The sequence below is a fragment of the Rhinolophus hipposideros genome (genome assembly GCF_964194185.1).
Source record: "Rhinolophus hipposideros genome assembly, chromosome: 5".
NCBI classification, from domain to species: Eukaryota; Metazoa; Chordata; class Mammalia; order Chiroptera; family Rhinolophidae; genus Rhinolophus; species Rhinolophus hipposideros.
The window spans coordinates 4816827-4830473 of NC_138051.1; the positions used below are offsets into that span (position 1 = coordinate 4816827).

Sequence of the window (13647 nt, forward strand, 5' to 3'; positions counted from 1 at the left end):
AGCCAAGATATGGAAACAACAGAAATGTCCATCAGTAGACGATTAAATAAAGAAATTGTGATACACACACACACACACACACACACACACACAAATGGATTATTACTCTGCCATAAAAAAAATGAAATCTTACCATTTGTGATAACATGGATGGACCTAGGGGGTATTATGCTAACTGAAATAAGTCAGACTGAGAAAGACAAATACTACGTGATCTCACTTATATGTGAAATCTAAAGAAAAAATAAACAAAATGGAAACGGATGCATAGATACATGGAACAAACTGATGTTTACCAGATGGAAGAGGGTTGGGGGTTGGACGACAAAGGTGTAGGGGTTAAGAATTACAAATTTGTAGTCATGAAATAGCCATGGGGATGCACAATATGGGGAATATAGTCAGTAATACTGTAAAAACTGTGTGTAGTGTCTCATGGGTACTAGACTTATTGGGGAATCACTTCATAAATTATGTAAATGTCTAACCAATATGCTCTTCACCTGAAATTAATATAAAGTAATATTGAATGTCAGGTATAAAAAAATAGTCATGGGGGTATAAAGTACAGCATAGGGAATATAGCCAATAATATTACAATAACTATGTACAGTGTAATAGACTTTATTGAGGTTATCAGTTAGTGAAGTATATAAATGTCTAATCACTGTGCTGTTTCATGCACCTGAAACTAATAAAAAAATGTGTTTCAAAATAAGGTTTAATAGGAAAATAATTTTTAAGGTTATATTCCATTTTTCAAAACAGGAAGTTTCGAAAATAGTGTGAAAGAAAAAATACTGTTTCCCTGAAAATAAGGCCTATCCCGATAATCAACTCTAATGTATATTTTGGAGCAAAAATTAATATCAGACCCGTTTTTATACTATATTATATTTTATATTATACCCTGTATTTGTATTATATTATATTATACCCAGTCTTATATTATGTAAGACCTGTTCTTATATTATAGTAATATATACTAATTTTTGCTCCAAAAGATGTGTTAAAGCTGATTGTCGGGCTAGGTCTTAATTTTGGGGAAACACGGTAGTTCATTGACTCTTACATACTCTTCACTCAGTTTCACTTAAGTGACATCTTACATAGTAGTAGTACTTTATCAAAACCACGGCATTTACATTAGTACATTAATAATAAATAGACTACAGTTTTCATCATTTAAAAAAATCTGCATGTGTGTATATGTGTAGTGTTTTGCAATTTTATCTCATGTATAGATTTATGTAACCAACCTCAATCGAGATACAGAACTCTATCATCATTACAAAAGGATTCATTCATGCTGCTGATTTGTATTCACTCCTCTCCATCCTTGTTTCTTTCCTGTTTTTTAGCAACCACTAGTGTGTTTTTTATTTTTATAGTTTTATTTCAAGGATATTACATAAATAGAATCAGGTAGTATAAAATTGTCAGGGAACAAAAACTTTTCCTCTAACTTCATAAGTTCAGTGACTGGGGGCTTGTGAATTAAACTAATGAAAGACAGATTGATAGAAGAAAAAGCATAAAATTTTGATTAATAGTTTACATGGCATAAGTTCACAGAAAAGTGAAACTTAAGCAGTTATACTTGGGGCTTATATATACCCTTTTTACAATGTTAAGGGTATTTAGGTTTCAAGGGATGATTCAATTTGGGGAAGTGAGTACGAATTATATAGGGGAGTGGATGGCAGATGAATGGGAGTGAATGGAAAGTTATTGTAGTAAGGATTGTTTATGTAAATTCATCTCAGTGCCTACTCTCTGTCTCAGGTGATAGGAGTTGCTCTTTTCTTTTTTCTGTGGCAGAGCAGGACACCTACACAAAGGCAATTTTATGCCCTGCTTTCTGTTATCTGTTGATTTTCAGTTCTCTTCAGCTTAAAATAATCCTTATACCAAAGTAGCATATTTTGGAGTAACATATTTTAAACCCTTTCATAAGATTTTGAGATTAACTTTCTTGACTAAACAGGATGCTTAGTCTGTCAAGTTGTTACATAGTAACAGTAGTTCATTCCTTTCTATTTCTGAGTAAATTTTCCTATTTTTAAATACGGTTGTCTTATTTTTGAATGGTATATTTTTATATTCCAGATACAGATCCCTTATTAGATATATGATTTGAAAATATTTCTCTCGGTATGGGGATCGTCCTTTCACTTTTTTTTGTTTTGTGTTTTTGACATTCAATATTATTTTATATTAATTTCAAGTGTACAACATAGTGGTTAGACAGTTATATAATTTAAGATGTGATCCCCTGACTAGTGTAATACCCACCTGGCATTGTGCATAGTTATTACCATATCATTGACTACATTCTTTATGCTTTATATCCCCATGACTATTTCGTAACTACCAATTTGTGCTTCTGAATCCCTTCACCTTTTTCACCCTGTCCCCAACCCCCTCTCATCTATCGCCCCCATAAATCTACTGTATTTCCCCGAAAATAAGACCTATCCAGACCATCAGCTCTAATACGTCTTTTGGAGCAAAAATTAAGACTTAGTCTTATATAATACAATACCAGGTCTTATATTACATTACATAATGTAATATATTGTATTACATTATATTGTATTACATTACATTACATTACATTATATTATATAATACAATGTTACTTATTTTACTTATTTTACTTGTAGTAAAACAAGACCGGGTTTTATATAATTCTTATTCCAAAAGACACATTAGAACTGATTGTCCGGCTAGGTCTTATTTTCGGCGAAACATGGTATGTACCACCTCCTCTTTATCCATTCTTCCACCGACAGACATCCAGGCTGCCTCCACATCTCTGCTACTGTAAACAATGCTGTGATGAACATTTGGGTGCACATGTCCCCTCGACGTAGTGTTTTGGGTTTCTTTGGATAAATACTCAGAAGTTGGATTACTGGGTCTTTCTTTGTCACTTGTTATAGCCTTAGTTTTAAAGTCTATTTTGTCTGGTGTACGTATTGGTAGCATAACTTTTTTTTTTCATTTACATTTCATTAAATATCTTTTTCCTGTCCCTTTACTTTGAATCTGTGTGTCTTTTTTGATCTGAAGTCTCTTGTTGGCAGCATATGTAAAGGTCTTATTTTCTGATCCATTCAACCACACTATCTTTTTGTTTTTTTTAAAAGATTTTATTGGGGAAGGGGAACAGTGTGTATTTCCAGGACTTTTTTTCAAAGTCAGGTTGTTGTCCTTTCACTCTCAGTTGTGGAGGGCGCAGCTCAGCTCCAGGTCCAGTTGCTGTTGCTAGTTGCAGGGGGTGCAGCCCACCACCCTTTGTGGGAGTCGAACCGGCAACCTTGTGGTTGAGAGGACGTGCGCCAACCAACTGAGCCATCTGGGAGCTCAGCGGCAGCTCAGCTCAAGGTGCCGTGTTCAATCTTAGTTGTAGGGGGTGCTGCCCACCATCCCTTGTGGGACTCGAGGAATTGAACCGGCAACTTTGTGGTAGAGAGCCCACTGGCCCATGTGGGAATTGAACCGGCAGCCTTTGGAGTTAGGAGCATGGAGCTCCAACCGCCTGAGCCACCGGGCCGGCCCCCAACCACACTATCTTTTGCTTGGAGCATTTAATCCATTTACATTGAAAGTAATTGTTGATATGCAGTTATTGCCATTTTATTATCCATGTTTTTGATTTTTTTTTTTAATCTTAAAGCTTCTCTAACATTTCTTGTAATACTGGTTTGGTGGTGATGAACTCTGTTAGCTTTATCTTGTCTGGGAAGCTCTTGTCCTTCGATTCTAAAGTATAGCTTGCTTTGGTAGAGTAATCTTGGTTGTAAGTTTTGGTTTTCATCAGTTTGAATATTTCCTGCCAGTCCCTTCTGGCTTGCAAAGTTTCTGTTGAGAAATCAGCTAAGAATCTTATGGGAGCTCCCTTGTAGGTAACTGATTTCTTTTCTCTTTCTGCTTTTAAGATTCTGTCTTTGTTTTTAACCTTTGGCATTTTAATTATGATGTGTCTTGGTGTGGGCCTCTTTGGGTTCATCTTGTTTGGGAATTTCTGTGTTTCCAGGGCTTATATATGAGGTGTGATCAATAAATATGGTGAGTGCCGCTGCCGAGTGCCATCCAACGGAAAGGCAGGGATCTTCAATATGGAAGCGGTGCATTGAACCTTAGTAAGAGTGTGTGACAAGTTTCAACTTGTTCAGTGCAGTCAGGTATGCGCTATAGTTGAGAGAAGGTATATTTTAAAGTGTGCCGTAAATCATCCTCCATCACTTCTGGTATACTGCAATTTCTGTCAAATAAAAATGTTACAGTATGTCCTCATCCACCTTACCAGATCTGGCCCCGTGTGACTTCTGGGTCTTCCCCAAATTCAAAATGATTCACGACATCGAGGCAGCTAGAATAGTGCAGCTAAAGATACTCACAAAAGAGGACTTCCAGAACTGCTTAAGAAAGTGGCAAGAATGATGGGATAGGTGTGTTTGAAGTGAGGGGGAGTTAATTTTGAGGAGAATTAATGGCAATGTGTCTTTTACTGTAATAAATTTTTAAAATTTAAACATTCACCATAGTTTTTGATCACACCTTGTTTTTACTGTGTTTTCATTAGTGACAAATTTTTAATTTTGTGGAGCTTTTTGCTATTTATTTTCTCAATGCTCATTTTTTATGGCGTCTCGTTCTTATTTTATAGATGGAATATTTTCTCTCTTGTCTCTAAAGATATCATTGATAGCTTTTTAAAAGTTTTCTTTTCCCTGCCTAGTCTTTTTTTCCTTCAAGTTGTTTATGTCATGATTGTTTTGGTTTCTGTGTTTCATGCTAGGGATTTTCCTCCAATGTCTAGTGAACCTTGATCAACTTTCATATTTAGCATTGAGACCCTGAAAAGCTAATTGGAATTTCTGATTAATTGGGTATGTTGTCAGTCTCTGGAACGTATCAGTACCTTTAGGTCTTGCCTCTTGGGCTGGCCAGATTTTACACAAAAGTTCATTCTAATTTTCTGTCTGGACGATATACATTTGATACTTGAGCAATGTAGGTGTGAGGGGCCCCTGCGTACGTGACAATAGGTGTATAACTTTTGATTCCCTAAAAGACTACTAATAGCCTACTGTTGACTGGAAGCCTTACATAAACAGTTGATCAACATATTTTGTGTATGTATCATTACTGTATTTTTAAAATAAAGTAAGCCAGAGAAAAGAAAATGTTAATAAGAACATCATAAGGAAGAGAAAAATACATTTACAGTATTGAAAAATATGCAAAAAAATGTTTGCAAAAAAATGAATGGGACTATATCAAACCGAAAAGCTTCTGCACAGCAAAAGAAACCATCAACAAAACAAAGAGGCAACCAACCAAATGCGAGAAGATATTTGAAACCAACACTTCCAATTAGGGGCTAATGTCCAAAATATGTAAAGAACAAAATATATACGACTCAATAAGAAAAAAACCAACAAGCTAAGTGTTAATTAAATGGGCAAAGGATCTGAACAGACCTTTCTCCCATGAAGACATACAAAAGGCCAATGAATATATGAAAAAATGCTCAAGTTCAATAGCTATTAGGGAAATGTAAATCAAAACCACAGTGAGATACCTACCATCTCACACCTGTTAAAATGGCTGTTATCAACAAGACAAGTAATAACAAATGTTGGCAAAGCTGGAGAAAAGGGAACCCTCATACACTATTGGTGGGAATGTAAGTTGGTACAGTCACTATGGAAAACAGTATGAAGGTTCCTAAAAAAATTAAGAATAAAATTACCGTATGACCCAGCAATGCCTCTTGTAGGTTTCTACCCCAAAAACTTGGAAACATTTATCTGTAAAGATGTGTGTACCCCTATGTTCATTACAGCATTATTCACGGTGGCCAAGACATGGAAACAACCAAAATGTCCTTAGATAGACATTTGGATAAAAAAGATATTTTATATATACACACACACACACACACACACACACACACACAATGGAACATTAGGCCATAAGAAAAGATTTGCCATTTGAGACAACATGGATGTATCTTAGATTATCATGCTAAGTGAAATAAGCCAGATAGAAAAAGTCGAGAACTATATGACTTCACTCATATGTGGGATATATACTCATATGTGGGATATAAAACTGAAAGCAACAAATGAACAAGACAAAGAAACAAAAAGTCATAGACACAGGTAACAGTTTAGTCATTACCAGAGTGTATATAAGGAGGGGAAGGGAGTAGTAGAAAAGAGAAAAGGGAATAAAATACATGGTGATGGAAGGAGAACTGAGTTTGGGTGTTTAATACACAATGCAATATATAGATGATGATGTATTATAGAATTGTACACTTGAAACATATATAATTTTACTAACTGGTTTCACCCCAATAAATTTAATTTAAAAATGTGTGTATAAGTGGACCGACGCAGTTCCAAGTCGTGTTGTTCAAGGGTCAGCTGTATCCCAGCTGCCAGCATTCTGGAGCCAGCTGGGTAAGAGGACTAAGAATCTCTATTTTCATAATTTCCTTTGTAGTCTATAAACTCATCCTCAGTTATGCCTGGTGCTGGCCAGTTTCCAGACTTTCTCATTCCTACTCTTGCTTAGTTAAGGCAGTAGTGATTATTAGGTTGCATGGCGTTCCAAGTACCTCTTAAATGACTTTCAACTAGTACTCCCGTTTTTAACCTACCTTTCCCACCACTTCCAGAGGTACTTGGTACCACCAGTTCTGGAGCCTTAACTTTTCTCGCAGCCAATTCAAAGTTTACTACTGAGAAAGCAATCTACTTTGTACATTTTTCAGTTTTCCGTATTTCAAAAATGTGTTACTGTTGTTTCTTAGTATATTTTCTTGATTCTCAAGTGTTTGTTCCCTTGTAAATTATTTTATTGTTTTAATGGGTTTCTGGAAGGATCCAAATATGTGTGCAGCTCACTGTCTTTATGTGGAAAGCCTCCTATTGTAATCATTGGTAATTTTATCTGTTTTGTTCATTCATATATCTTCGGTGCCTAGAATAGTGCTCAGCCCACAGAAGTAGCTTAGTAACTTGGTGTGTGTATGTGTGTGTGTGTGTGTGTGTGTAGTAGTGAGTGTCTGAAGAAACCTCCCAGGAGGAAATTCAATATTCATAGAATGGGATTGCCTGTTAGGATTGGAAGTTCCTTCAGTAGATGTAGATGCCTCATCACTGCACTGTACACCTGAAGCTGAAGCTGAACAATAATGAATGTCAACTACAAGTACACACACACACACACACACACACACACACAGTTACAAGAAGCGGAGTACAGCTTTAGGAATAGAGACAGTGGAAATGTAATGGCTGTGTGTGATGTCAGAGGGATAGTGGATGCGGGGAGGGGGGTTCACACAGTGTGAGGGATGTAAATGATAAACGTCTAAGTATTTCCCTGTTTTGTGCACCTGAAACTAATAAAAAAAAATGTTAAAAGGCATTTGGACTTTCTAAAATCTAACAAAGACAAAGCCATTACTTTATATTATAATACGTTATATTATTTATTGGTTGTTAAATGGTTAACAATATATTTAACCATATATTTAACCAGCTGTATGATGTACTCATCTACATGTACACTTGTATGTGAATATGCCAGAATCCTTAGAAATTTTTTGTTCTGAATGAGTAAAAGGTTTAGTCGAAATTGATTGATAATCTCTCTGATAAAACCATTTGCTGCTGGTTTAGCATCTTTTCTAAAATTTAAGTGTTTAAAGTTTTATTTTACTTATTTAAGCAAGTTAGAATGTGTTAATTAGAGATGTCTTAATTAACTGAAGCAAATTGTACTGTATTTAATTTTTACAGTGATGGATTTGATATTGCCTGGAATGGCAGAACTGGGATTCGCCAGAGCAGACTATCAAGCAGCACCTCCTTGCTTGACAAAGAGGGTATATTTGCTAATTCAGCTAACAGCAAACTCTTGGAAAGAGCCCATGGAATTCTGACGTTAGTATTAATCAGTAATGTGGATTGCTTTTTATGAGTGGTTTAAAATTTCTGGACGAAAAAACGAAGAGGTGATGGTGATACTATTTCATGAGTAGAATTTGGAGTGAAACAAGTTCAGAAGTAGTCAGCATTTAGAGTTAGGAATCTCACACATTATTAAGCTGGTGTTTTTTGTTTGTTCTTTGTTTTCATCTTGCCAGGAGAATCATAATTCAGTATACTCAGTATAGAAATGATTCTTTGTTGCTGTTTGTTGGACCCTATATCCAGAGAGAAAAACAACTCTTACCTCTTTTTTTGATTCTTGGTCTTAAACTGCAATTGTCCCTTGATTCTGGCAGTCAAAAATATGGGGCAGGAAAATCCCCTATGAATGGTGAATGGAACCATATATAGTGATATATAAACATTCATCCAAGCCTGCCATTCCCTATTACCCGGTCCTAGAACTGGTTTGAGGAAATAGGTATAACCATGCATGGTGGACCAAAAAGTTCTTAGCTACCTATCTGGACGTATTTCAGACACTTCCAAAGCATAGTTTTTGACCGCTAGCTAGAGGTCTGACCGACTGAATTGGATTCCTCAATCCCAAAGTCATTGCTTGACTGTTAATAGGCTCAATTTACGTAAGTCTTGATATACTCCAGAACTGTGAATTAATTCATTTAATCCTCACAACTCTAAGAAGTTAGTGTTATTATCATCCTCATTTTACCTTATCACATAATGAAACCAACGCTTCTACAGGTTAAAATAATACCTTAGTAGGTGGTAGCGCATAGATTCAAGCCCAGGTCTTTTGGCTCCCCAGCCCATGTTCAGTATTGGCCTTTATTCCCTTTCTTTTTGTAGCTGTAATAAAAGAAATTCTTGACATAAGTATGATTTTGAGTTATGAATAATGAAAAGGCAGAAGAGAAATTTTAATTTCCAAAAGTAGAAGATCTTAATAAGAGTTTTCATTAAAAGTATATTTTTAAAATTCATGAAGTTAAGCATCTATTTAAAGTCCTGAAACGACCGAAACAAAACTTCATAGTGAAAAGAAATTAGAGTCCTTTTTTTTTTTTTTTTAAAGATTTTATTGGGAAAGGGCAACAGGACTTTATATTGGGGAACAGTGTGTACTTCCAGGCCTTTTTTTTCCAAGTCAAATTGTTGTCCTTTCAGTCTTAGTTGTGGAGGGCGCAGTTCAGCTCCAGGTCCAGGTCCAGTTGCCTGTTGCTAGTTGCAGGGGGCGCAGCCCACCATCCCTTGCAGGAGGCGCAGCCCACCATCCCTTGCAGGAGTTGAACTGGCAACTTTGTGGTTGAGAGGACTGCACTCCAACCAACTGAGCCATCCGGGGAGGCAGCCCAGCTCAAGTTCCATGTTCAATCTTAGTTGCAGGGGGCGAAAGGGCACTGCCCACCATCCCTTGTGGGACTCGAGGAATCGAACCGGCAACCTTGTGGTTGAGAGGACGCGCTCCAACCAACTGAGCCATCTGGGAGCTCAGTGGTAGCTCAGCCTCAAGGTGCCGAGTTCAATTTTAGTTGCAGGGGGCGGAGCCCACCATACCTTGTGGGACTCGAGGAATTAAACCATCAACCTTGTGGTTGAGAGCCCACTGGCCCATATGGAAATCGAACCGGCAGCCTACTGGCAGCCTACTGGCAGCCTACTGGCAGCCTTCGGAGTTAGGAGCATGGAGCTCTAACCGCCTGAGCCACCAGGCCGGCCCAAATTAGAGCCCTATTAACATCCACAAGAAAATGAAACTTTAGTTTTGAATGTACAATGTTACATTACTGATCATCAGGCTTAAGTCTGTTTATAACTACATTACAGAACAGGCATCTTTTTTCTTGTTCTCTTTTCCATGCTTATTTTCCTTCCCAAAGGTGCCTGCTTAGTTGAATCAGATTGTTTCTATATAGATGACCTGTATCTTGGAAATGGTATATAATTTGTTTCAATAGAGACTTGGAAATCATTCATATCTGCAATAGTTGTTTCTAACGTATGATTTGTCTCTTTAGGAGAAACAAAAACTTGAAATCCAAGCCTGGCCTTCCAAAGGTGGGTATTACGAAAAATCTTTTTCCACTGGTGCCCTGTTTCATAATTATTTTTTTTTACTCATGCAAACAATCTTTATAAATCAATAACAAGAAATATCTTATTTATACCCCAAATACAGATTGTGTACATTCACTTAAAGCTATTTTAGAAATAAGACTGGATGTTTTAAAATGGACAAGCTTAATGGTTCAGGTAGATATTTATTTGTGATATATCCCATTTTCTAGTGTTTAAAAGCTTCTGAATCTAAATGTGAATTTTTGTTGAGTAATTGCTTCTTTACATGAGATTTTTGAATTTCTTCTTGGGTCAGGTTAAGATCAAATTCTGAAATTTACCTGATTTTAAAATATTTTTTTATTAGTGCTTAGCTAATTCTCATCATCATTAGCAATGTTTTTCTATGAAGGTCCACATATTCTTGCAGGCTTATGGTCTCTGTTGTAACTGACTAGCTCTGCTGTTGTAGCTCAAATGGAACTGTAGACAATACGTAATTGAATGAATGTGACTGTATTCCAATAAAACTTTATTTATGGATACTGAAATTTGAATTTTATATAATTTTTCTCATGCCATTACTATTTTGATTTTATTTCTTTCAACCATATAAATAAACTGTATGAAAACAGTGGGCAGGATTTGGCCCTTGGGCTGTAATTAGCCTGCTCTGATATACATTGTTAATGCAGAGAAGGCTTTTAAAAAATATTTATTGAATTTACTAAAGAAAGAAAAATCTTACTGTTTCCTTCTCTTGTACCCTCCTAAAGAAGAAACTGAGTCATTTGTAACCTTGTAAATGAATGTAATTCCAAAATTTTGAAAGAACTGAAAAAGAGCTATTTATTCTTGCAATTTTCTAGTTTAAGAAACAAGAAAATGAATCTGTCTTTATTATTCCTTCTACCGAAGTTACCTTAGGTTTCCAAAGAAAATTTGATGCACTGTTGATGTGGTTTCTGGTAGTGCTAAATATTGTTTTAAACTGCAAAACAAAAGAAATTCATGTATATGGCTTGTAATGATGTTCCTATCATGAATAGATTTTATGTAGGAAAAAAGGGAGGGCACCACATCTGCTATCAAACATCTTTACCTGTTCATTTGTTTTTTCTTTTTCCTTCACTCTTTCACAGTCTTTCAGTATTTTGAATGCCACGTCTGGGATTTGCATTGTTCTTTTCACTCTGAAGTGGATAACTTCTTAAACTTCCTATGACAGCCAACATGAATATGTTGGATACATCTGAAGTAATTAATTCCATTTAGTCATTAATGACAGGAATCCCATCTATTTCTCTTTTTTAAGTTGATTGTAGCTAATTTTTGTTTATTTTAGTGTTTTTTATAGATTCAAATACATGCATTTAATATTAGAGGAGCACTATAGGCTATGAGAGTATAGACTAGGGAGTTAGACTGACCTACATTCAAATTAGGGATCTTTTATTTGCTCTCTGATTTTTGGAGTAAGCTCTCTAAGTTGTCTTAACCTTTGTCTCCTCTTCTGTAATGCAGGGATAATAGATGTGAGAATCTAATTATAGATACGTGTTTGGTACCTTCATGGTTGACAATAAATAAGAAGTAACTTTTTTTCATATTTGCTATCAGAATGTTTAGAACTGAATTTGTGGCTTACCTGTATAGATACATATATGCTGATTATGCGCTTTGTTTAGTAACCTTACTATTTATCTTATTTTCCTACTTATTTAAATGTGCCACATTTTTTTCTAATTATAGTTAAGAAGTATTTTGATGGTTCAGTCCATTTCAGACCAAGCCAAGTATTACTACTAAAATTTAAAGTGGTGGTTCTTATATTCTCACTGACTGAGCTCATTTGCTGAACAACATATTCCTGTTGCATTAAGTTAGTTTCCTATATGATTTGGCAAGAAGCAACAGAAGTGTCGATAACCAGAGCTTTTTTGTTTTCACTTTGCTCTTTGGTTATACCTGCAGACTTTCGTATCTTGCTGTATGAAGCATTGTGGCACGCATCCATTCACTTTTATAGCTACCCGCAATATGATTCAGTCACCTGTATTCAGGGCTCCTCTAGGACCTCAGTTTATTGATATAGGTAGGATTTAGAATGGTTTATTTTTATTACAATGCTGAATAATTAAATATGAGCAAATATTTAACAAATACAACCTTCAAAGCCCTTGGCCTTCTGTTAATACAGTTCTCTTTTGATGGTACTTTCCCTTTTCTCTTAGAATTATTCCCTCTCATATCTTGAAACGGTCGCTTCTATTAAATCTACTTTTCTAACATAACCTATCTTTTAATTCTTTTAATTTCCAGTCTTTTACTGGAAGTTGTACATTTGTGCCATGACACCCTGCTCACCTCTCATACTTGATGCCCAAGTGATTTATTTTAGTGTATCATTCCCCTAATTTTTTTTAATGAGAATATTTTTTAAAAAGATTTTATTGGGGAAGGGGAACAGGATTTTATTGGGAAACAGTGTGTATTTCCAGGACTTTATTGGGGAACAGTGTGTTTTTCCCAGGACCCATCTGCTCCAAGTCAAGTTGTTGTCCTTTCAATCTTAGTTGTGGAGGGCGCAGTTCAGCTCCGAGTCCAGTTGCAGTTATTCAGTCTTAGTTGCAGGGGGCGCAGCCCACCATCCCTTGCAGGAGTAGAACTGGCAACCCTGTTGTTGAGAGCACAGGCTCCTACCAACTGAGCTGTCCAGCTTCCCGGGAGCTCAGTGGCAGCTCAGTGACAGCTCCTGGTCTTCATTCTAGTTGTGCAGGGTGCAGCCTGCTGGCCCATGTGGGACTTGAGCCAGCAACCCTCTTGCCCCGAGCTCGCGCTCTAACCAGCGGAGCCGCCCATCCACCCTCCCCTACTAAATTTTTAGTCACTCAGTTTCAAGACTGGAAGTTAATTTCAGTCCTCTTTAACAACCTGAGCAGTAGTAGCTTTTTCTTTGTTTTAATAATTTAAAAAAATTTTTTTAGTTATGTTCCACATACAATATTGTGTTCGTTTCAGGTATACAACATGGTGATTATACATTTATATACTTAAAAAACGATCACCCCTATAATTCTAGTACTCATCTGACACCATACATAGTTTTTACCATATTATTGACTATATTCCCTGCTGTACTTTACATCCCCGTGACTGGTTTTTATAACTGGTAATTTGTACATTTGAATCCCTCTCCCGTCCCCCCTCTTTTTTTTACCCATTCCCCCACCCATCCTCCCATCTGGCAGCCATCAAAATGTTTCTCTGTATCTATGAGACTGTTTCTGTTTTGTTTGTTCATTTATTTTGTTTTTTAGATTCCACATATAAGTGAAATCATATGGTATTTGCCTTTCTCTATATGACTTATTTCACTTAGAATAATATCCTCCAGGTTCATCCATGTTGTCACAAATGGCAAGATTTCACTCTTCTTTATGGCCGAGTATTATTCCATTGTATATATGTAACAATTCTTCTTTATCTAATCATCTATTGATAGACACTTTGGTTGCTGCCATATCTTGGCTATTGTAAATAATGCTTGAGCAGTATCTTCTCAATCTTTGTTTCTATAGCACCTTGCAAATAATCCGTAAATAATTGT

The 13647-nt window shown here is 36.2% G+C and overlaps 1 protein-coding gene across 3 annotated transcripts in view; it reads left to right on the plus strand.

Annotated features, from left to right (window-relative positions):
• MYO9A (myosin IXA) overlaps positions 1-13647 on the plus strand; it is a 262019-nt gene that overhangs the window by 165707 nt on the left and 82665 nt on the right. For all 3 annotated transcript variants that reach the window (XM_081050331.1, XM_081050332.1, XM_081050333.1), the window contains exons 17-18: positions 7827-7970; positions 9998-10037. In XM_081050331.1, the coding sequence (XP_080906457.1) occupies positions 7827-7970; positions 9998-10037 (184 nt within the window). The remainder of the gene's footprint in view (positions 1-7826; positions 7971-9997; positions 10038-13647) is intronic.